This window comes from Nerophis lumbriciformis, linkage group LG02 (assembly GCF_033978685.3).
Source record: "Nerophis lumbriciformis linkage group LG02, RoL_Nlum_v2.1, whole genome shotgun sequence".
NCBI classification, from domain to species: Eukaryota; Metazoa; Chordata; class Actinopteri; order Syngnathiformes; family Syngnathidae; genus Nerophis; species Nerophis lumbriciformis.
Window position 1 is genome coordinate 22,927,041 of NC_084549.2, and position 25,196 is coordinate 22,952,236.

Below are 25,196 nucleotides of genomic sequence, written 5' to 3' on the forward strand. Positions count from 1 at the left end.
GTCTTTAGTCGTCCTTTATTAGATGAATACGATTTTCTCCTTTTTTAATAAAGTTCAAAATGTTTGTCAGGATTCTTCATCCTTGTACTTTGTAAACTCTTTATGCTTTATGTTTGAACAGTTTCTTAAAGTGGATCAATTGTGTCATGGCCTGTTATACTAGGTCATGTTTTCTTTTGTGTTTGTAGTGATTTTCTGTTTCGGTTCTCAGCACTTTGTTTAAGTTGGGTTGCTAGCTCTGCTGATTTTCTTACACACCAGTTTCTGTTTGATGATTAGTGTTTGTGCCTGCTGTCGCCACTAACGACTTCCCCCATAATATACCGGTGTCACTCTATTTTGGTTGCTGGATCAATGTGCGCTCTATGCGCCAGGTTTGTTTGTTTGTTTTCATGCTGTGATAGCTTTTCCTTTGTTCGCCGTTGGCAACAGTTGCGTGCTTGTTAGCTGTACGCTACGGATTATGTTTTCACCTCTCCATGCGAAACTGCATTTGTGCTTTTTAGATTCCCGACATGCTTGTCGTTTTTGTATTTTTGCCTCGTATATGAAATAAAAGCACGCTGGCCGTGCTGCTTCCTGTCCTTTTCCGCATGGTGAGAACACCACCATAGCAGCAATGCAACCGGAACGAATCATTTTTATTTATTACATTGTTTGATTTCTTTGCTTTATCTAGTCCATTATTTAGTAGGGATGTCCGATAATATCGGCCTGCCTGGTATGTTAACGTAACATATTATGGTAAGAGTCATTCAAATAACTATAACATATAGAACATGCTATACGTTTACCAAACAATCTCACTCCTAATCGCTAAATCCCATGAAATCTTATACGTCTAGTCTCTTACGTGAATGAGCTAAATGATATTATTTGATATTTTACGGTAATGTGTTAATAATTTCACACATAAGTCGCTCCTGAGTATAAGTCGCACCCCCGGCCAAACTATGAAAAAAACTGCGACTTATAGTCCGAAAAATACGGTAGTCAGATGGATGTGTCAAGCGCGTCCAATTACCATCATTTGTTGTTTGTTTGAACTGCAGGGTGATCCGGGAATTCACGGAGAGAGAGGTGTCCAGGGAGAAAGAGGACGCCCTGGAGATGGTGGCCCCTCGGGACCGAGCGGACCTGTTGGCCAAAAAGGGGATGTGGGCCCTCCGGGACAGTTGGTACGTTAGGAATTGCTCCAGCCTCTGATCAATATTTCTAAGATTCCTGTGCAGTAGCCGCACATTTCTGATGTAACCAATCACTACTCACTGTCAATGCTCACATGAAGGTCAGAGCGTTCAGTAAAAACAAAGAGGATGTGCTGCAGGCTTTTCACACATGCACTTAGCAGCGAGCATGAAAATGTAAGGGTTAGATGATTAATATTATTATTTTAATTATACATTTAGCTGCAGCCCTGGAAGAGAAGCGCACCACGTTATTTATTTTTGCAGAGAACCGCTCTTATTATATGTCAACCATTGAGAAAGATAATGGGCTAAGCTTGACTTAGTGTGTACAGACAGTTATCATTTTTGTCAAAACAATGTGTGACCACTTGATATTACAGTATTTCACTCACTCGTCGTGAACGTGGTTACCGTTGTCTCTATCTGCAGGGCGACACCTCCCTCATGGAGGAACTGAAAATGTTCATCAGGACTGAAGTATTAAGGGTCTTTGAAGGTACAAATGATCCCCTAAAGGTGATCTCACAGATTATTTGTGTGTGCTCTCCTTCTCATCCATTATGTGCGTTTGATATCTTTGCAGAAAAGCTGTCGAGCTCCGCCCTGCTACAGAAGACACCTGCAGGTCTTTTAGCCTCACAGATCCAAGGACCTCCAGGAGCCCCTGGCAAGGATGGCTTACCAGGAGTGCCTGGACCTCCCGGCCCTCAAGGTATGACCTCAGCAAGCCGAGGTCAACATCTGAACTGTAACTTCATCTTCTTTTATTGTGTAAAGTCAACCTAAAAGTGGTAAATTGTAACGCTTAAAGGGGAACATTATCACAATTTCAGAAGGGTTAAAACCATTAAAAATCAGTTCCCAGTGGCTTATTTAATTTTTCGAAGTTTTTTTCAAAATTTTACCCATCACGCAATATCCCTAAAAAAAGCTTTAAAGTGCCTGATTTTAACCATCGTTATATACACTCGTCCATTTTCCTGTGACGTCACATAGTGATGCCAACACAAACAAACATGCCGCATAGAACAGCAAGCTATAGCGACATTAGCTCGGATTCAGACTCGGATTTCAGCGGCTTAAGCGATTCAACAGATTACGCATGTATTGAAACGGATGGTTGTAGTGTGGAGGCAGGTAGCGAAAACGAAATTGAAGAAGAAACTGAAGCTATTGAGCCATATCGGTTTGAACCATATGCAAGCGAAACCGACGAAAACGACACGACAGCCAGTGACACGGGACAAAGCGAGGACGAATTCGGCGATCGCCTTCTAACCAACGATTGGTATGTGTTTGTTTGGCATTAAAGGAAACTAACAACTATGAACTAAGTTTACAGCATATGAAATACATTTGGCAACAACATGCACTTTGAGAGTGCAGACAGTCCAATTTTCATCAATTAATATATTCTGTAGACATACCCTCATCCGCTATCTTTTCCTGAAAGCTGATCTGTCCAGTTTTGGAGTTGATGTCAGCAGGCCAGGGAAGCTAGGGTCGATATTCTTCTCTTGATCATCTTCGGTGGCATAAGGGACGGTGTGAGCCAAGACATCCAGGGGGGTTTAGCTCGCTCGTCTGCGGGAACAAACTGCCGCCATTGCTTGCCATGCTACCGAGGTCCTTTGTCCCTGAATTTCTCACACACTCCGGCAGATTCAATGGGGGTCTGGCGGCAGATTTCTTTGACTTTATCGTTGGAAATGCATCTGCTTTGAGTGTCGCAGGATAGCCACACATTCTTTCCATCTCTGTCGTAGCATAGCTTTCGTCGGTAAAGTGTGCGGAACAAACGTCCAATTTCTTGCCACTTTCGCATCTTTGGGCCACTGGTGCAACTTGAATCCGTCCCTGTTCGTGTTGTTACACCCTCCGACAACACACCGACGAGGCATGATGTCTCCAAGGTACGGAAAACAGTCGAAAAAACGGAAAATAACAGAGCTGATTTCACAACGTGACGTCATTGCTCCGAGAGCGAATACTAGAAAGGCGTTTAATTCGCCAAAATTCACCCATTTAGACTTCGGAAATCAGTTAAAAAAATATATGGTCTTTTTTCTGCAACATCAAGGTATATATTGACGCTTACATAGGTCTGGTGATAATGTTCCCCTTTAACAATTTGAATAATCCCTTTTGTTTGTCCCTTTAATCTGATGGTATTCAGTGTGAGACTCAAAGTTTAATAATATTGTGGTTCTACTGTACTCTAGTTTGCATAGTGTGCTACGTGTTCCTGAGAGGTGTTTTAAAAATATAGGAACCACTGTCAACGAGCAGTATATCTCACAAAAGTGAGTGTACCCCTCTCATTTCAGCAAACATTTATTATATCTACTCCAAGCACAATAATATACAAATGGATAGGCTTTAGAGTAGTCAGTGTACAGCTTGTATAGCCGTATAGTATCCGCTGAAACTGACTGTCGTTATTGCTTAAATAATAGGCAGCACAAACACACCTCCCAGTCAAATTTTGTCCAAACACCATTTTTAATCAAGCACTGCCTTAATCTTTTTGGCCATTGAATTCTCTATAAAGCCACTGGTGTTGGACTATGGGGAAATAATATGACAGCACATGTGTACCAAACTTTTTGGGCGGTATAGCTCGGTTTTGTAGAGTGGTCGTGTCAGCAAGTTGATGGGTGCAGGTACGATCCCCGTTTCTGCCATACTAGTCACTGCCGTTGTGTCCTTGGGCAAGACACTTTACCCACCTGCTCCCAGTGCCACCCACACTGGTTTAAATGTGACTTAGATATTGGGTTTCACTATGTAAAGCACTTTGAGTCACTAGAGAAAAGATAGTAATTCACTTCACCAAACTTTTTTCACTTCCGATACAATACCGATATTGGGGCCTTGAGTATTGGTCGATACCAATATTGATTTGATACGATGTCAGCGTGAACATTCTGTTCTTTTTTTAGTGTTAGAAAAGACTTGTAGAGCTTTGCAGATGTAAATGCACAGCAAGACTGTACTGTACAGTGGAGATTTTAGATGCAAGCCGATATAATCTGATTTTATCAATATCAAATGGGTACATCCCTAGTACATGCTAGAATGGATATTTCACGCAATGAACCGTAGCGCTCTAGTGACGGCAGCACTCATGCTGCCCCAGACCATGACACTACTACTGTACCACCACTCCCATGCTTGATTTTTTGACAAGACGATGATCTCGCTACTCACTGTTGTTGCCAGTAGTGTTGTGCGATATAGACGATATATAATATAAATGATAAAGCTTTTAATACCATTGCCATATCGCCATACTGCATATTGATGACGCATGGCTGTGTCCCGCAAATGTGACAGTGACAAGTGAACGAAGCCAACGACTAATGTCACGGTACCAAGCTGCTTCTATATCACTAATCCTCGCCTCCGTAGCGGAACATAAACTGTTTCTTACAAGTAGCATTATCACTGGAGGGCTAGAGGACGAGGAATAGCTCAAAATGCTACACTACGTACCGGAGAAGTATACAATAAAAAGCATAGCGAACCGCTAAGCTAGAGCTGTTGACATTGACAGGAATGATAGCAAGTACAGTATAAAATAATGGTCGATACTACAGTGATTAGATCAATTTTCTTTTATTATCAGAAAACCTGTTGTTTTTTGTTTACAAACTCAGTTAGTTTTTGCTTCTGTTTAGTTATTTTGCACTGTTTTACTTTACATTTTGTGTGTACTAATAAAAGCATAAGTAAATCATTTTAATATTTAGTCGATATTGTTACATCGCTATCCGGTCTTTTGTCTGATTATAATTAGAGATGTCCGACACTATCGGACTGCTGATATTATCGGCCGATAAATGCTTTAAGATGAGATATCGGAAATTATCGGTATCGGTCTCAAAAAGTAAAATGTATGACTTTTTAAAACGTCGCTGTGTACACGGACGTAGGGAGAAGTACAGAGCGCCAATAAATCTTAAAGGCACTGCCTTTGCGTGCAGGCCCAGTCACATAATATCTACGGCTTTTCACACACACAAGGCATACTTGGTCAACAGCCATACAGGTCACACTGAGGGTGGCCGTATAAACAACTTTAACACTGTTACAAATATGCGCCACACTGTGAACCTACACCAAACAAGAATGACAAACACATTTCGGGAGAACATCTGCACCGTAACACAACAGAACAAATACCCAGAACCCCTTGCAGCACTAACTCTTCCGGGACGCTACAATATACACCGCCCGCTACTCCCAACCCCGCCACCCCCCAACCCCACCCACCTCAACCTCCTTATCCTCTGTCAGGGAGAGCATGTCCCAAATTCCAAGCTGCTGTTTTGAGGCATGTTAGAAAAAAATAATGCACTTTGTGACTTCAATAATAAATATGGCAGTGCCATGTTGGCATTTTTTTCCCATAACTTCAGTTGATTTATTTTGGAAAACCTTGTTACATTGTTTAATGCATCCAATGAGGCATCACAACAAAATTCGGCATTATATCTATGGCTTTTCACACACACAAGTGAATGCAACGCATACTTGGTCAACAGCCATACAGGTCACACTGAGGGTGGCCGTATAAACAACTTTAACACTGTTACAAATATGCGCCACACTGTGAACCCACACCAAACAAGAATGAGAAACACATTTCGGGAGAACATCCGCACCGTAACACAACACAAACACAACAGAACAAATACCCAGAGCCCCTTGCAGCACTAACTCTGCCGGGACGCTACAATATACACCGCCCGCTACTCCCAACCCCGCCACCCCCCAACCCCACCCACCTCAACCTCCTCATGCTCTGTCAGGGAGAGCATGTCCCAAATTCCAAGCTGCTGTTTTGAGGCATGTTAAAAAAAAAAAGCACTTTGTGACTTCAATAAGAAATATGGCAGTGCCATGTTGGCATTTTTTTTCCATAACTTGAGTTGATTTATTTTGGAAAACCTTGTTACATTGTTTAATGCATCACAACAAAATTCTGCATAATAATGTGTCAATTCCACGACTGTATATATCGGTATCGGTTGATATCGGAATCGGTAATTAAGAGTTGGACAATATCGGATATCGGCAAAAACGACATTATCGGACATCTCTAATTATAATAATCTTGAAAACTTGAATTATGCACATTGGTATGGCTATTAATCCTCTGTAAATACTTGGTATTGGATCGATACCCACATTTTTAGTATTGCTCAAAACAATGTAAAGTATCCAAACAACAGAATGTTGAGTGATTATTACATCTTCACAGAAGTGTAAATATAACCATGTTACAACATCAAGTCACCAGATATTACGAAGTAGATTAGTAATAGTTTTGATAAAATAAACCAACTGGAAATATGTTCCCGCCTACATCAGCAGCCCGTTATTATTTATGTGCGAAATAATGTATCGTGACATACATCATTATCGGAAAAGGCTGCAATATGTATTGCAATATAGATTTTAGGCTGTACCTCCCATCCCTAATTACCAGCTATTTAGACAATAATGGCTGAATGTCCCAGTGTAAATGAGTAAATCCATATTACATCATTCACTCTGCACGTACGCCATGGTGTCGTCTTCCTGCTCGTCTTCGCACCAACACAACAGTTCCTCGAGAAGAAAAAAGAATTGCGCTTACATGTTGTGGGGATTCATGGGTGTTTTTCTCTCGCTTAGACTGAGGGGCAGGCCGCAGAGGAAAAGGCCAGGAGTGTGTGGCACACAGCGGCTCTCTGGAAAAATATGAAGACGAATGAAGAATTGACTGTGAATCAGAGTTGTAACAATGCAGACAGGGAAGGAGTCCCCGGTATTGATACCTCAATCCAAGAGGGGTCTGGGGAGGGCGGACTCTGAAATTCCCCAAAAAAGAGGGTGGACTGTGAGGACGGTAACTGGCCAGGCGTTATTCTTCCAACTGTCTTAGAGTTGCGCTTTGGATCTACCTCACCATGATATGAAATGCTGCTGCTCCCATACATGAATAATACAGCTAAGGAAGAGCGGACTAGAAATATGTGTGCTGTGTTCTTGCCTCTCGTTACACAGCTGCTGTTTTTTTTTTTTATTTTGGTTTGGTTTTATTTTCTTTGCTTGACGAGAGTAGTTTATAGGTGAGTCTTAATGCAGCTTTGCAATAAATATTTACCAAAGAATGAGGAGGAAAGTTATCTCCCTTGATAAATCAAACATTCAACAACTTCCTATTTCTTTCTTTGTTGACTCCCCTCATCTGAAAGAGCGACTTTTTTTGGGGGGGGAGGTAATATTTCCTCATTATTTCTCGTCATCCTCTGCTGGAGACCATCCAATTGGGCTTTTTCTCTCCTCGATGACAAAATGAATTGTTTATGGAGGAAAATAACCCCTCATGTTAAATGTTCAGTCTCAGGCTGTTAACTATGAGGACGCATGCTGAATATCATCTTTTTATTTGACTCCTGAGTTTTGCTTTTTATGTTTTGTTTCAGAGATCATTCTGTGCATAGCCACACATTGTTATGACATCATTTTGTACTTTTGAGTTTTTGATATTGACTTAAGCTGTGTTTTATTGCTCTATTTTGTATAATATAGAGAGTATTGACATGTTCAATGGTGTTCATTATTCAACTAACAAATATATCTGTGTTCCCTAACCATTGTTGGACCGCAAGCGCCCCCTAGAGGGCCACAAAAAAATATATGTTTCTCAGCTGTGGTCTGTATGGGCCGGAGCGGTACTCAGTTGTAATGCACTTTTCCACCACTTGTGGCAGTAATGACAATATCAAACAAACAGAAGAAGTCTTAAGCTAAAGCCACAGAAAAGTTTCTTAAGTGAAAAAAATATGACTAAAGTGGTGAAGCTGTATTTTTATTGACAGTTTAGTTTAGAAATATATTCATTATTAATTTAGTTAATTTATTTTGGCACAACATAATTGTATGTAAATTTATTTTTTGTCAGTTATTTATGTGTCCCATCGTATGCAGTATATTTAGTTAGTATTTATTTTTCTAGCCTGACCTAAGTCTAAGGTTTATGTGTTAAATACCATTTGTGATAATATTATCATCAACACAATATTGTAAACTGTAAGCAGGTTAGATATAATTGAATATGATTAAAATCAAGTGTAATATTACTATTTCAGTGTCAATATTTGATTGGAACCAAGGCCCTGATGTCCAAAAGGTGAAGAACTCCTGAAATAGATTATTAATTAGGGATGTTCCGATTCCGATTCCAATACCAATCTTCTATGAGTGGGCTCTGCCGATACCACTACCGATCACATGTACCGTAATATCTGTACACTATTCACTTTATGTATGGTGAATTCTACTGTCTGTTTAACAGTAGCAACCCAAAGTAAGTTCGTTGTTCTCAATGGACACAATAACTAAACAAAAGCAAAAACTACTTAATTAACTACAAATCCCAAAACCAGTGAAGTTGGAAGGTTGTGTAAATCGTAAATAAAAACAGAATACAATGATTTGCAAATCATTTTCACCTTATATTCAATTGAATAGACTGCGAAGACAAGATATTTAATTAATATTTACAAAAAATAAAGTTTTTGCAAATATTAGATCATTTGGAATTTGATGCCTGCAACATGTTTCAAAAAAGCTGGCACAGGTAGCAAAAAAGACTGAGAAAGTTGAGGAATGCTCATCAAACACTTATTTGGAACATCCCACAGGTGAACAGGCTAATTGGGAACAGGTGGGTGCCATGATTGGGTGTAAAAGCAGCTTCCATGAAATGCTCAGTCATTCACAAACAAGGATGGGGTGAGGGTCACCACTTTGTCAACAAATGTGTGAGCAAATGGTCCAACAGTTTAAGAACAACATTTCTCAACGAGCTATTGCAAGGAATTTAGGGATTTCACCATCCACGGTCCGTAATATCATCAAAGGGTTCAGAGAATCTGGAGAAATCACTGCATGTAACATTGAATGCCCGTGACCTTGGATCCCTCATACTGCATCAAAAAGTGACATCAGTGTGTAAAGGATATCATCACATGGGCTCAGGAACACTTCTGAAAACCACTGTCAGTAACTACCGTTTGTCGCTACATCTGTAAGTGCAAGTTAAAACTCTACTATGCAAAGCGAAAGCCATTTATCAACAACACCCAGAAACGCCGCCGGCTTCGCTGGGCCCGAGTTCATCTAAGAGGGACTGATGCAAAGTGGAAAAGTGTTCTGTGGTCTGACGAGTCCACATTTCAAATTGTTTTTGGAAACTTTGGACGTTGTGTCCTCTGGACCAAAGAGGAAAAGAACCATCCGGATTGTTATAGGCGCAAAGTTCAAAAGCCAGCATCTGTAATGGTATGGTGGTGTATTAGTGCCCAAGGCATGGGTAACTTACACATCTGTGAAGGCACCATTAATGCTGAAAGGTACATACAGGTTTTGGAGCAACATATGTTGCCATCCAAGCAACGTTATCATGGACGCCCCTGCTTATTTCTGCAAGACAATACCAAGCCACGTGTTACAATAGCGTGGCTTCATAGTAAAAGAGTGCGGGTACTAGACTGGCCTGCCTGTAGTCCAGACCTGTCTCCCGTTGAAAATGTGTGACGCAATATGAAGCGTAAAGTACCACAACGGAGACCCCGGACTGTTGAATAACTAAAGCTGTACATCAAACAAGAATGGGAAAGAATTCCACCTGAAAAGCTTCAAAAATTGGTCTCCTCAGTTCCCAAACGTTTACTGGGTGTTGTTAAAAGGAAAGGCCATGTAACACAGTGGTAAAAATGCCCCTGTGCCAACTTTTTTGCAATGTATTGCTGCCATTAAATTCTAAGTTAATGATTATTTGCAAATGAAAATCTAGTTTCTCAGTTTGAACATTAAATATCTTGTCTTTGCAGTCTATTCAATTGAATATAAGTTGAAAAATATTTGCAAATCATTGTATTCTGTTTTTATTTACGATTTACACAACGTGTTTTGGGTTTTGTACTTCCCCCGAGCCTTTGGGCTCTTGAAACTGCGGCTTTCTACATGATGTAGTTGAATATCCCTGCTGTATGAAGTCATCTCATTTGCATAGTCGCAAAATGTAATATTTGTGGATACATTTTGGTTTGTGTTTCAAAAAGAGTGTGACATAATGTTTTAAAAACAGAAACTAACTTTTTTTTTTTTTACTTACGGTTTCATTTCGTGCAGCAGTGGGAAACATTAAATTATTAACTTCATAATAGTTGTGTCACGACTAGGACTATGGCGTGATTTGTTGTCCCGTGGTGCAAATGATTTGGACCAGACATGGCGTGAAGGTAAATACATTTTAATTCTAACTCAAAAAAATACAAAAAAGTATAAACAAAAGGCGCTCACAGCGGAGGTAAAACAACTTGGCTATGAAAACAAATACTTGCATGTGGGCAAAAAAACTAAGGACATGAACAAAAGTCGCTAACTGTGGCATGAATCGAAAAAACTTACTTGGACATGGCATGAAGTGCGCAGAGGTAAACAGGGTGTGCAGAGCATAAATGCGGATGTCGCCAGGCTGACCAACAGAAAAAGAAAAGCTTAAATAACACAGACATGATTAACGAAAACAGGTGCGTGACTCAATACGTGAAACAGGTGCGTGACGTGAGAGGTGAAAACTAATGGGTTGCTATGGAAACAAAACAAGGGAGTGAACAACCAGAAACTAAAGAGTCCAATAACTAAACAAAACAAAACATGACTAAAACAAAAACATGATCAACACAGACATGACAAGTTGTTGACCAAATAGACATCTCTGGGTGGCTGGGATACGAGTGCATCAATGTCTGCTCCACAGAGCCGGTGTCAGATTTGTAGACTGGCGTTAGAGTAGCCTTAACTGAACAAAGGTGAAGCCATTTCCGCCAAACAGTGCCTCTAGCCGGTCTAAATCCAAGCGTGACAGCCCCAGTGCCGCCGATTCTTGTTGTCTTGTGTTTTGGATGAACATGAACAAGGGTCTCAAAATGTATAGTTACTCGTTCAACATGATGCAAGTGTCTCTAGATAAAGTTTGTGTGTGCCGCTACTTCTATGAATCCTATTTTCTCGTATGTTCTTCTTCCCCGTCTTAGCCACCACAGAGTTAAGATGTGCACTGTCGCCTAGTGTATGGCGCTGTAGCTACAAAACTCAAAACCAGTGAAGTTGGTACGTTGTGTTATTTTTAAATAAAAACAGAATGCAATGATTTGCAATTCCTTTTCAACTTATATTATACAACATATTTAATGTTCGAACTGAGGACTCGTCAGACCACAGAACACTTTTACACTTTGTATCAGTCCATCTTATCCAGCTCGGGCCCAGCAAAGCCGGCAGCGTTTCTGGGTGTTGTTGATAAATGGCTTTTGCTTTGCATAGTAGAGTTTTAACTTGCATTTACAGATGTAGCGACAAACTGTAGTTACTGACAGTGGTTTTCTGAAGTGATATCCTTTACACACTGATGTCGGTTTTTGATGCAGTACCGCCCGAGGGATCCAAGGTCCGTAAGCGATATCATTGCTTACGTGCAGTGATTTCTTCAGATTCTCTGAACCTTTTGATGATATTACGCACCGTAGATGGTGAAATCCCTAAATTGCTTGCAATAGCTCGTTGAGAAATGTTGTTCTTAAACTGTTCGACAATTTGCTCACGCGTTTGTTGACAAAGTGGTGATCCTCGCCCCATTCTTGTTTGTGAATGACTGAGCCTTTCATGGAAGCTGCTTTTATACCCAATCATGGCACCCACCTGTTCCCAACTAGCCTGTTCACCTGTGGGATGTTCCAATTAAGTGTTTGATGAGCATTCCTCAACTTTCGCAGTCTTTTTGCCACTTGTGCCAGCTTTTTTTAATGTTGCAGGCATCAAATTCCAAATGAGCTAATATTGGCAAAAAATAACAAAGTTTTCCAGTTTGAACGTTAAGTATCTTGTCTTTGCAGTCTATTCAATTGAATATAGGTTGAAAAGGATTTGCAAATCATTGCATTCTGTTTTTATTTATGATTTACACAACGTGCCAACTTCACTGGTTTTGGGGTTTGTACAAGCTACATTCGCAGTCGATAAAATTAATGACAGAGGATGGCAAAATATACCCGAATTGTACTTGTGGCGACCTGCCGCAAGTAAATAAATATGTGGGAAACACTGTGTGGAGGTTGCCCTCAGTGGGTCCTTCAGACCACCAAGCATCGCCATGAGAGCCGGATCAGGGTTACAAGGTTTATTTTTAAGAGTTAAGCCGCTTGCTTTCCAGCAATTGTCCTTTTTGTCCGTGTCAGGCACGCTCTCGCTCTCACTCCCGCTCCAACCACTTTTCTCCTGCCGGCTGCTGCTAATAAAGGGCGACAGGTGATTAGATGACAAGGCCCACCTGGGCCATCTACGCACCTGTCGCTGTCTTCGAGGCCGGTCCTGGCACACCCCGTTCCGCTGCAGGCCCGCAGGCCACGCCCCCCTCCACACACTGTAAAGACTCTTACAATACTAAGAAATGCAGTTTATTGCTGTAATGGAGGTGATTAATATTATTGTAGGGGAGCGTCTCCACACTGTGTATAGAGACTTATAATTAGCTGCGAGCCGCTTGTCAGCCAAAGAGGATCAGTGTTTGTGATCGGTAGAGCTGGGCGATATGGACGAAAAAGTATATGTCACTATACTTAAACTCGATATTCGATATATATCTCGAATTATTTTCCGGTGAAAGTATACATATAAATATATTCATTTTTGAGCGATATTCAGTGAAATTGAAGTGAATGACAACTGTACTGTAAACGGTCAGTGGCACTTTTATTAACCCAGTTATTCAAGATGGGTATTAACAGCACAGAAAAAAAACTGTTTAAGTAGCACAGAATTACATAACATAAATAAAATAGAAAGATATTATTTCTACGTAAAATAAATAACATAGCTGTGGAAATAATACAAAATGTATCAAACTCAGATAAAAAATACATTTGGAGGCAGGCACTATTTAATTCCCAGTCGAGGATGTAATGGACTGTCACACACGTACAGTTCTGGTTATGATCTTCCTCACTTTGGCATACATTTTTGGCAGCATTTCTCTTGGCAACTCGAGAACAGTTTTGATTTGGGCTTACATGGTAAACAACTCAAATGAAAGTTTTATCCGGACGCATACATTTGTCCAAATGTGGCCAAGTGGACGCTTTGTGGGTTTCCTGGACGTCGTCTACATCGCTAAAAGAAAGATCTAAAGAAGAGAATCCTTCTGCCATCTCCCACTACTTTTTTTAATACATAAATCGCCCGCTTGAATATTCCCTCTTCTTTTCTCCGACTCTCTGGTCGTCATTTGGGATGTCTGTTGTGATTTCCCTTCCTGGTTCCACGACCCGCCCTATCTTGCCTCTGATTGGCCTGTCCCTAATGTTTTGCCATAATCTCAACCAATCGTGACTCATCATAGTAAAAAAATAGGGGTGTGGGAAAAAATCTATTCGAATTTGAATCGCGATTCTCACGTTGTGCGATTCATAATCGATTCTCTTTTTTTTTTAAATGATAATTTTTTTTAATTTATTTATTTTTATTTAATTTTTTTTTAAACATTTTTAAATTAATCAATCCAACAAAACAATGCACAGCAATACCATAACAATGCAATCCAATTCCAAAACCAAACCCGACCCAGCAACACTCAATAAACAGAGCAATTGAGAGGAGACACAAACACGACACAGAACAAACCAAAAGTAGTGAAACAAAAATGAATATTATCAACAACAGTATCAATATTAGTTACAATTTCAACATAGCAGTGATTAAAAATCCCTCATTGACATTATCATTAGACATTTATGAAAAATAAAAATAATGAACAATAGTGTCACAGTGGCTTACACTTGCATCGCAACTCATAAGCTTGACAACACACTGTGTCCAATATTTTCACAAAGATAAAATAAGTCATATTTTTGGTTCATTTAATAGTTAAAACAAATTTACATTATTGCAATCAGTTGATAAAACATTGTCCTTTACAATTATAAAAGCTTTTTACAAAAATCTACTACTCTGCTTGCATGTCAGCAGACTGGGGTAGATCCTGCTGAAATCCTATGTATTGAATGAATAGAGAATCATTTGAATTGGGAAAAAATTGTTTTTGAATCGAGAATCGTGTTGAATTGAAAAAAAATTGATTTTGAATCGAATCGTGACCCCAAGAATCGATATTGAATCGAATCGTGGGACACCCAAAGATTCACAGCCCTAGTAAACAACCAACTAATCATGGATGTTCTTTTACGTGCAAGCACATCTTGGAAGGAGGAAAGGGAGGGATTTAGTAGCCCATGGAGTTTTACGAGGGAGAAACAAGGAACACAACAAATAAGCGGTGTTTGGTCATTTTAACGTGAAATAAATTATATCGATATTACGATATTTTCTTCATTTATATCTTGTTTAAAAATATATCGATTTATCTTACAAACTCGATATATATCGCCCAGCCAGAGTGATCGGCATTAAAAGGCATTGATCATGTACTTTTTCACGAAAATCGTCCGATGCTGATCAGCAGCCGATCGATCGGCACATCCCTACCATTAATGTTGTTTACAGGACTGCAATCCAATCAAGGATGCATCATCCACTATTTGTTCACTAATATATTTGCCCCTAGATACAATTTGTTTGCAGACATGGCATGTTGGATATACAGTATCGGAGTGCACCAATCTAGTTGGCTGCCCAATTGCATTGCCCCGTGTGTTGCTCAGTATTTCTTCAAGCTTCAGAGTATTCTCTCCTCCACAGCGAATCTCCTCCCCTCAATGAAATCCCCCGGGGTCTGTGAATGCTGAAAAGAAGTCTCATTATTGCAACAATACGCTTTCCCTCCACTTCTCCAATTCCTTTTTTTTTTTTTTTTAAATCCTCCTGTATCTTTCACGCTCACTTTTGGAGCGATCGCAAGCTCTTTTTCGGAGATTTTCTGCGACACGTAAGCGTTGAAGCGTTTCTCCTTTGGACCAGGCGGCGCGATGCTTAATGCTGCTGTCAGAGCATACAAAATGCACACCAGCCTATGAGCCGGTTCTAAATGCATTGCTTTAAATGCTTCATGGGGGGGATACTGTGCACAATCTAACATGCATGTTGCTCGGGAAGTGCCTGCATGTTTTAAGCAACATACATAATAAATATGAGTGAATATTGTTGATCTACTCGTACAGTAGGAAGCTCAATTCTTTGGCTGGTCATCATTGTATTACCATATTAACTCTGCATGATAGCTTTTCCTTGGATGACTTTGGATCCTCATTAACCGGTGTCATGCATTTGAGTTTGAAATTTTAGATTGCTAAGTTCAGGGGCTGGGCACCAAATTCTGGGTTCCCATACACAAGACTCCTGAAGGACCCCCCATTTCACCCTAAACCAAATATTGCCGCCTCATACACGCACACTTGGTATGTTTACATTCACAAAAATAACTAATTATTGCATGAATTTGCTAGAAACCAGCTTTTTAAAACACATGCATGTATATATAATGTATTTATGTATTTGTGAATGTATGTATGTATATATACAGTATGTGTATATGTATATATATACATGTGTATATATACATATGTAAATATGTATATATACACATGTATATGTACATATGTAAATATACACATGTGTGTATATATACATATGTAAATATGTATATATACACGTGTATATATGTGTGTGTGCATATGTACGTGTATATATATATATATATATATGTGTGTGCGTGTGTGTGTGTACATGTGTATATATACACGTAGGTATATGTGCATATATATCTATATTTATCTATATACACAGTATATAGATATTTATACATATATATGTATAGTGTGTGTGTGTGTGTATATATATATATATATATATATATATATATATATATATATATATATATATATATATATATATCATTTTTATTTTTTATTATTGCCTGCGAGGGGAGGAGGTTTGCCCATCCCTCTGCGTTGAGCCAACCAGTTTAGCCACTTTATTCCAGTGATGACGGTCTTGTGCCAGCTGTTCTGCATCCTCCACAGCAACTCCCTGTAGTTGGAGGTCGCCCGCAACAACGTCGATCCATTGGGTGCCGGGTTTTCCCTCGGGTCAAACTGGAGAATGGTCGAACCAGCGGGTGTGACGTTGCGCAACCAGACCGGAAGCTCTGGGCTGGGCAGTGCGGGCTCTAAGGACTTTTTTGGAAACCTGCAGAGGCCACCTGATGTTCTTGATGGTTCTCAGAGTCTTGCTATCAAAGCCATCGATTCTTGCCGCCAGAGACTTGTTTAAGGACCAAGTCTCCGAGGCATAAAGCAGGATGGAGAGTACTGCAGAGTTGTAAATTCTGAGCTTCTTCTTGCGTGAGATTGTCTGGTGCCGCCAGAGTGTTTTCCAGAAAGATTGCAGAGCTGATGCAGCTAGGGCTCTTCTGCAGATGATTTCTTGTTTTAGGTCTATGTTGTCTGTCACTATGTACTGTAAATACACACAGTTCTTAACAGGCTTTACAATGTCTTTACCAAGTCGCAGGGGAGGTGGATCTGGTCCATCATCAACATACATGAATTTGGTTTTCGTCCAGCTCAATAGAAGGTCAAGCTTCTCTGCCTCTTCACTGTACTGTATATGCCCAGAGCGTCTTTCAGCTGGCTGTAGGATGTGCTAAGCAGGATGGTGTCGTCAGCGTATTCCAGGTAGGTTAAGTGGTTATTGCCAAAGGACAGTCCGGGAATCCGCTCACAAACCCTGGTCAGTAATGCAGTTGAAGAGGTCAGTAGCAGGCATACAGCCCTGGCGAGCGCCATTGGAGATGGGAAACCAGTCACAGTCTCTGCCGTTAATATGGCCATAGCTCTGTGCGTTGCTGTAAAGCAGCTTGGTTTGGGCAACAATCTTAGACAGTGCTCCAAGGGCCAGAAGGATACACACAGTGAAGCGTAGCAGACAGTGTCAAAGACAGTCTTCAGATCTATGAATCCGATGTCGAGATAGCGGCCTTTACAGAATATATAGGTCTTCTCTATCAACAAACGAACGGCGGAGATGTGGTCTGTTGTAGAGCAGTTTGCATGAAGCCAGCCTGCTGGGGACGGCGGCGCCTTCTGAGGGCTAAGAGAGCACAAGTGAGCAAGATCCTGGTAAAGAGCTTGCCGGGAATGGAAAGTAGGGAGACTCCACTGTGATTGCTGCAGACTAGCCTGTTACCCTTACATTTCCAGAGGGGTAATATGAATATGTGAGCAAGCCATTCGACGATGCTCTCACTATCTGATTTTAGCATCTCTGCAGTTATTGCACAGAGGCCGGGGACATTCCTGTTAAGTTTCTTCAGAGCGGCTCTGACTTCTTTGGTTGTCACAGGGTCTGTACAGCAGGCGTCACTAGGGACTGCAGCGTCAGCCGGCGCTGGGATGGTTGGGATCGGCTGGGTTGGTATTGTGCTGCAGAGGGAGGCTGGAGTGCTCTTTACAGCGTTCGAGGCAGTTTGCTTCAGTTGTTATGAGGTTTCCACCAGAATTTTTCATCAGGGCTGCCTTGATGCCAAGCTCTGCTCCTAAGTTGGTGACAAACAACTTCTAGCGTCAGGAGATGAGGACATGGTAGAGCACTTTCCTGGTTCTGCCATCTGGGCTGTACCATGCCCAATGATGGATGAGTTTCCGAAGAAACCAGGTATCAACAACACAGAGGTTGTTGTGGTGGCAGAAAAGAAGAAGGCAGTTACCATTGTCGTTAGTGGACCTGTCAACAAAAGTTGTGCCAGCAAGTGAGCCTGTGGCCCGATCGTTGCTCGTCAACGTGGCGTTGGCATCGGTGAGGATGATGGTGATGTTGTGTGATGGCACTTGGCCAACAGCCTGGTGGAGTTGGTCAAAAAAGGTATCCTTCACTTCCTCATCAGCGACATTGGTGGGGGCATAAACAACAATTACTTTCATCTTGCCATGTTAAGGGAGAAAGCGGACCAGTAATCTGTCGCTCGGATGTTTCCAGCTGATCAGGGATTTACATAGGAGGGCCTTTGGAATGGCAAGTGCCACACCATATTGGGTTGTAAGCCCCCCGCAGGATAGTAGGTTGGTGGGGCTGCCACTTCAGTGTACCGACACGTTGGGGTCATTGTTTGTCTCGTACCTACCCTGGAGACCATCCAGCCAAGGATGACCCTACCAGGAGCAAGGTCCAGACGGTATCGCTCTCCAGGGTCGTTGGAACGTGCAAACCCCGTCGACACTGCAAGGCCATTTATATGCATATATTTTTTTTTTGTAGGAATCAATTTTAGGCCATCTCTGTGCCAACTTGCTGTGTGTATATGTCATACATTAGCAACCAAGGGTAGCTGTTGTAACCTGTAACATGATTATTATTTATTATTATTTTTAGAAATATAATATATTTGAATCAAGAATTGTTTTGAATCGTGAAACGATTCTTAATCGAATTTTCACCTCAAGAATCGTAATTGAATCGACTCGATTCACATCCCAACTGTTTCATGATCTGAGAACATGTTCAACTGCAATCTTATTGTGGCAGGAAAGGAGTAACGCGTGACTTAATTGTGGAATTTGCAAAATGTAATGTGACGCATTTGTAAAAAGTAAGTGCAAAAACATGAAAAAAGCGTTTTAGAACTGCAAAAAAACGGTTTTGTTCTTTTTGTCGTTTTTTTTTATGTTAAGACGGAGCCGCTTGTGAGAGCTTTTAGATGGGGAAGAGGCTGGCAGCAGTACCCAATGCTCGTTGGGAAAAGCGATGTGTGCTTTCCAATGCTCAATTTGCCGTTAATCACTTTTCGCTGCGAGCAGGCCCATAATAAACTTCGTAGTTGAGTGTAATTGCAGCCTGCGCAACCTGGGTTATATAGTTAAATATATATTGGCAATCTGTAAAACCATTAGAAAGAACATTAACTACAATAACACATTGGGCAACACAAAGAGCAACTTCCTGTAAGCAAGTTGAAGTTAAGATATTTAATCACATGGTTAAAACGTGATCCTGAAGTGAAACTTCATGTGGCCCAGCCTAGCCATGGCTCCTCAGGTAAATTGAGTTTGGGATTCCTGATCTAAAGGACTCTAATTACCGTATTTTCCGGACCATAGGGCGCACCGGATTATAAGGCGCACTGCCGATGAGCGGGTCTAGTCTGGTCTATTTTCATACAAAAGGCACACCGGATTATAGGGAGCATTAAAAGGGTCATTTTTTATTTTTTTTTCTAAATTCAAACAACTTCCTTGTAGTCTACATAACATGTAATGGTGGTTATTCAGTCAAAATGTTGCATGGATTATGTTTTACAAATTATCTTCAAGACACTTTCTGACAGTCGCTTCAGGATGCGTCGTTTTGTGGGCGGTCTTATTTACGTGGCTCACCTTCGGCAGCGTCTTTTCTCCGTCATCTTTGTTGTAGCGGTGTAGCGTGCAAGGACGGGAGTGGAAGAAGTGTCAAAAGATGGAGCTAACTGTTTTAATAACATTCAGACTTAACTTAAATCAACAAAGGAGCAGCATCTCCTCAGCCGTGGCTCACTAGTGCAACATCAACGCCGGAAATGTGTCCGGTGAAAAACCGTCCGACTCGACGGAACTCTCTAATAACTAAAGATCCTTGGGTGAATAATGTAAACTCACTACACCGGTATGTTTTAGCGCTTTCATGGTGGGTTTACTGACAGATATAATAAGAACTTTAAACTACTTTACTTTATATTAGAAATGGTAACAGCAGAGGATGAATGCCCCATAACAAGAAAATAGAGAAAAAGAAAAAGCTTATCGTCTACAGTGTCGGCACCGACTACAAAGGCGGAGGCGCTCAAATTTTCAGGACTTATGCGGATCCCAAATACACATCAGCAGGTACCGGAAGGTAAGAAATGTTGCTTTTGCATAATATTGCAAAACAAAACGCCAGATAATGTCTTACCTTATACACACACCATAATAATACTCGTATGTTGAAGCACAGTACAATCCATAATGCGGTGCGGCTTCATAGCAAAGTCGTACTAAAAAACATTTTGATCGATTTTTGAGCGCCGCGTGTAGTTTTCTATATTTTCAATGGAACATATAACATTTTGGTGTTGTTTACTTGAGTCATATTGCAGTCTACATGTATCTCTTATGTGTGACTGCCATCTACTGGTCACACTTATCATTTCACCATTAACCAAATAAAATAGCTTCGAGGTCGGTAAGTACAACCAAAATTATTCCATACATTAGGCGCACCGGTTTATAAGGCGCACTGTCAAGTTTTGAGAAAATAAAAGGATTTTAAGTGCGCCTTACAGTCCGAAAAATACGGCACTCGCTTAAATATAGCAACAACGTTGCTAACTTGGCAACAATACACCCCTTTTTCTCTGCCTTCTCATTCCCTGGCAGACCATGCGTTTATGAGTGAGGAAATGTATGGGAAAGACTCATAGATTGCTTTACTTGTTATTCAGAGTGTCACTCGTTTAACTGCATTTTTTATTCAATTTTTATATTTTTCCGTTTTTCTTCAGTACCTGTACACAAACCATTTCCATCCATCCATCCATTTTCTACCGCTTGTCCCGTTCTGGGTCGTAGGGAGTGCTGGAGCCTATCTTAGCTGCATTTGGGCGGAAGGCGGGGTACACCCTGGACAAGTCGCCACCTCATCGCAGGGCCAACACAGATAGACAGACAACATTCACACTCACATTCACACACTAGGGCCAATTTAGTGTTGCCAATCAACCTGTCCCCAGGTGCATGTTTTTGGAGGTGGGAGGAAGCCGGAGTACCCCGAGGGAACCCACGCAGTCACGGGGAGAACATGCAAACTCCACACAGAAAGATCCCGAGCCCAGGATCGAACCCAGGACCTTTGTATTGTGAGGCAGACGCATTAACCCCTCTTCCACCGTGCTGCCCACAAACCATTTAAACATCACAAAATAATGGCACAACAAAACTTCACTACTATCAGCAGAGTAATATTATCTTATTATGATATCATATAATATACAACATGTTGTCCAAAGTGATCTCCTCGGAGATCGAACCAGATGTTGCTGTGTCGAATTGTGACAGTGTCGAGTGATCGTTCTGTTGCATCTTGAAAGCTCGCGTCGCCGCCGTCGACTCGCGTACAGATGGCTCCTCTGATGGTTTCCGCTTTTTTGACGTGGACGTCTGTACGCGTTTTATTATTCAAGGTATGGGACCGACGCCGAGAACAAAGTAGCCTGTATGTATGTCGACTTGCAAAGCTGCTTCGCTCCAAATAATCACAGATCTGGTGTTTGCTTGACATTGCTGTCACACGGCTGTTATTTATAGCATCGGGAAGCTAATGCACAGAATTCCCTGGATGGCTGTGAAGGTGTCAGAAGTGTATCGCCACCTTGAATCACCTTGTTGTTGCCGTTGTGCTAACATCACTAACTGTGTACCTTTCTCATGAGCACATGACACTGCACAGTCAGCATTTTAGTACTCCGTACAATCAGTCTGGTTTTTTCTTTTCACCCCCCTCACAGGATACAGGGGGCAAAAAGGAGAACGAGGTCAGATTGGTCTGGGCCTGCTGGGAGATCCAGGACCTATGGGACCACCAGGTAAGACCAACAACACTACATAAGGGGTGCTCTCAATTAAATGGTAAAGATCTCCCCCTTCAGGAGCATTCCTTCACTGGTTTCACTTCCCATCAGTGTCCCGTTACTTTTGTCCACATCAACTCTTCAGACTTCGACTTTGTCCTCCATCTTTTAATCAATTGCTTTCAGGCGCTGCCCTGAAGCTTAAGTGTGTTGGTGCTGCGTCACCACTTTCATCAACAGTCAGCAGCTCTGATGACTGCTGTAAACGCCTCTCACATCGCATACAAAAATCTGATTAATCACACTTTTGTTCGTTTTTCACTACAATTATTTGCTCGAGACTTACTAACAGTTTAATCTAAAGTCCCATTACGGTTTATTATGAAGCAAAACAGTGGGAGTGTCCTCACTAAACTTTGCATTAGCATGATCACTGACCTTATAACCAGAGTAGCCAGAAATTGTACTCAAGTAAGAGTACTGTTATTTCAGAGATGTATTACTCAAGTAAAAGTAAGGAGGAGTCACCCAAATATTTACTTGAGTAAAAATAAAAAGTATGTTGTGAAAAAACTACTCAAGTACTGAGTAACTGATGAGTAACCTGTTCGTTTAATGATGACGGCAACAAATAATGCACAAAAACATTAAAATAGCAATGAGCAAATTCAGAGCCAGGAATATCTCTTAAGCAACTAAAACAATAATATATATTAAATAATAATACATTAACATAAAAAAAAATTAAGGCAAATTGAGCCACAATAACTTAACAGCACCATAGGCTCAGTAGGCAGAGATTACAAAGGAAAATAACAAGTTAGCCTTTACACAAACCATATTCTGATAGGTGTGGGCTGCATCTGGAAACACACTGTGCACTTCTGATTGGTGTTTCTATGCATGCGTGTGTGTGTGTGTGTGTGTGTGTGTGTGTGTGTGTGTGTGTGTGTGTGTGTGTGTGTGTGTGTGTGTGTGTGTGTGTGTGTGTGTGTGTGTGGGTCTCTCTCTATGAGGCTGCAGTGCGTTAATAAATGTCCCCACACGATGTACATTTGACAGTGATTCATAGCAGGGAAGCAAACATCAGCCTACGGTGACAGCCAAAATACCTACTAACGTTACTTACCGCCATGTGCTTCCTCAAATTTGACGTTGAGTTCATGTAAGCTTAAGCTTGTTGTTTGCCGCTGAAACTTTATGTGTAGTTAATAATGTGACCGCCTGGCTCTGTTTGATTGGTGAAACGGAGTCAAATGTCACCAGTGACTGCATCTGATTGGTGAAACGCAGGCATGCGATAGATCCTACTTTGAAGGTCTGTCTGACAAACCAAAACAAACAAAGCATGCATTAACAGATCGATAAAAATCAGTAGTGAGTAGCGAGCTGAATGTAGATAAATGGAGCGGAGTCAAAGTAGCGTTTCTTCTCTATAAATATACTCAAGTAAAAGTAAAAGTATGTTGCATTAAAACTACTCTTAGAAGTACAATTTATCCCAAATGTTACTCAAGTAGATGTAACGGAGTAAATGTAGCGCGTTACTACTCACTTCTGCTTATAACAACCTTTTCCGGTAACCATCCGCAGTTAAGGTGAAGGAGCATGTACAGTCAAAATAAATGGTGGGATTATTCTGCGTATATACATGATTCATGCGATAAATGTGTGTTTAATCTAGTGTTGTCCAGATACCAATATATTGGTACCATTATTTCGATACTTTTCGGTACTTTTCGATACTTTTCTAAATAAAGGGGACCACAAAAAATTGCATTATTGGCTTTATTTTAACAAAAAATCTCATGGTACATTAAACATATGTTTCTTATTGCAAGTTTGTCCTTAAAAAAATAGTGAACATACAAGACAATTAGTCTGCTGACATATGCAGTAACATATTGTGTCATTTCTCATTCTATTATTTTGTCAACATTATTAAGGACAAGTGGTAGAAAATGAATTATTCATCTACTTGTTCATTTACTGTTAATATCTGATTACTTTCTCTTTTAACATGTTCTATCTACACTTCTGTTAAAAAATAATAATAATTTATTCTACTGTTGTTTGGATGCTTTACATTAATTTTGGATGATACCACAAATTTGGGTATCAATCCGATACCAAGTCGTTACAGGATCATACATTGGTCATATTCAAAGTCCTCATGTGTCCAGGGACATATTTCCTGAGTTTATGAACATAATATAATTTTTTTTTAAACGAAAGAAGATATTGTGATGCCAAAAAAATGTTGACGTAATCATAGTGGTATCGACTAGATACGCTCCTGTACTTTGGTATCATTACAGTGGATGTTAGGTGTAGATCCACCCATGGCGTTTGTTTACATTTTGATGCCGGTGAGCTACGGTGTGTAGTGAAGCATGTTTAGCTATTCCTCGTCCTGCAGGGATGATACTTGTAAGAAACGTACTTTATTTGTCGCCATGGAGGCGAGGATTAGTGATTTAGAAGTAGCTAAAACACTGCCGACTGCGGCTGGACTTTAGCGGCTAGCTAGCTAGCCATGTCTTAAAGCACCTCTTCCTGAGGGCGTTTCAGTGTTATAACTTCACTTTTATCTTTAGTTTTTAAGCCAAAATGCATCCGTTCTCCCTTTTCTGTCTACACACTGTGTCTGCTTGTAAGTACTCTGTGATTGTGCGCTGCCGAACATGCTCCTCTGCTTGTAAACCAGCAATAACACGATGTGACAACGATGGGGGGGGTAGTGGACCGGTACCTTTCAGAGGCGGTATAATACCGAATATGATTAATTAATATTGCGGTACTATACTAATACCGTACAACTCTAGTTCAATCAAAAAAATGTTGGCAGCCCTAGTTTAAAGACAACTTTAAAAGTCGGTTAGAGCCAAAGAAGATTCCGAATGAGAAGCGTTTTCGATGATCTACAGCTAGGCCGCACTATTTACTCGTTCCAAAGTAATAAAAAACAACAAGTTTAATACTAAAACAAAAGTACCCCTGATCACATCTCGACATGCCAGCTTGTCCTCTGCTCCCAAGAAGCAAAAGAATAGCTTGCCGCAGGCGTGATGGAGCGATGACGAACCGCCAAGGCCTCTTTGATTTTCACCGGCTGGCAGCAGGAGTTATCACTGAACTTAAAGCCGTTCATCTCATCCGCTGAGGTGGACAATTTATGTGCAGGCCAAATGCAAGCTTGCTTCCTGCTGCCCCGGGAAAGGACAGCCGGTGAAAGCCAGGCTGTCTGAGGATGCATACAAAGTGAAAACCGTCACTGATATGATCAGCTCAATCCAGCTGGGAGTCGCGTAGACATTAAAGACATTCAAGACATCCATTTTTTCTTTAATAAAAAGAAA

General features: G+C 40.8%; 1 protein-coding gene across 2 annotated transcripts in view; it reads left to right on the forward strand.

The window, feature by feature from the left end:
- LOC133605530 (uncharacterized) overlaps window positions 1–25,196 on the forward strand; it is a 345,893-nt gene that overhangs the window by 308,547 nt on the left and 12,150 nt on the right. Inside the window, exons 46-49 of one of the 2 annotated variants that reach the window (XM_061958830.1) lie at window positions 1,053–1,178; window positions 1,620–1,686; window positions 1,774–1,902; window positions 21,775–21,852. In XM_061958830.1, the coding sequence (XP_061814814.1) occupies window positions 1,053–1,178; window positions 1,620–1,686; window positions 1,774–1,902; window positions 21,775–21,852 (400 nt within the window). Of the gene's footprint in view, window positions 1–1,052; window positions 1,179–1,619; window positions 1,687–1,773; window positions 1,903–6,872; window positions 7,693–21,774; window positions 21,853–25,196 lie in introns of those variants that run through there. The other variant, XM_061958831.1, reaches the window with a different exon arrangement.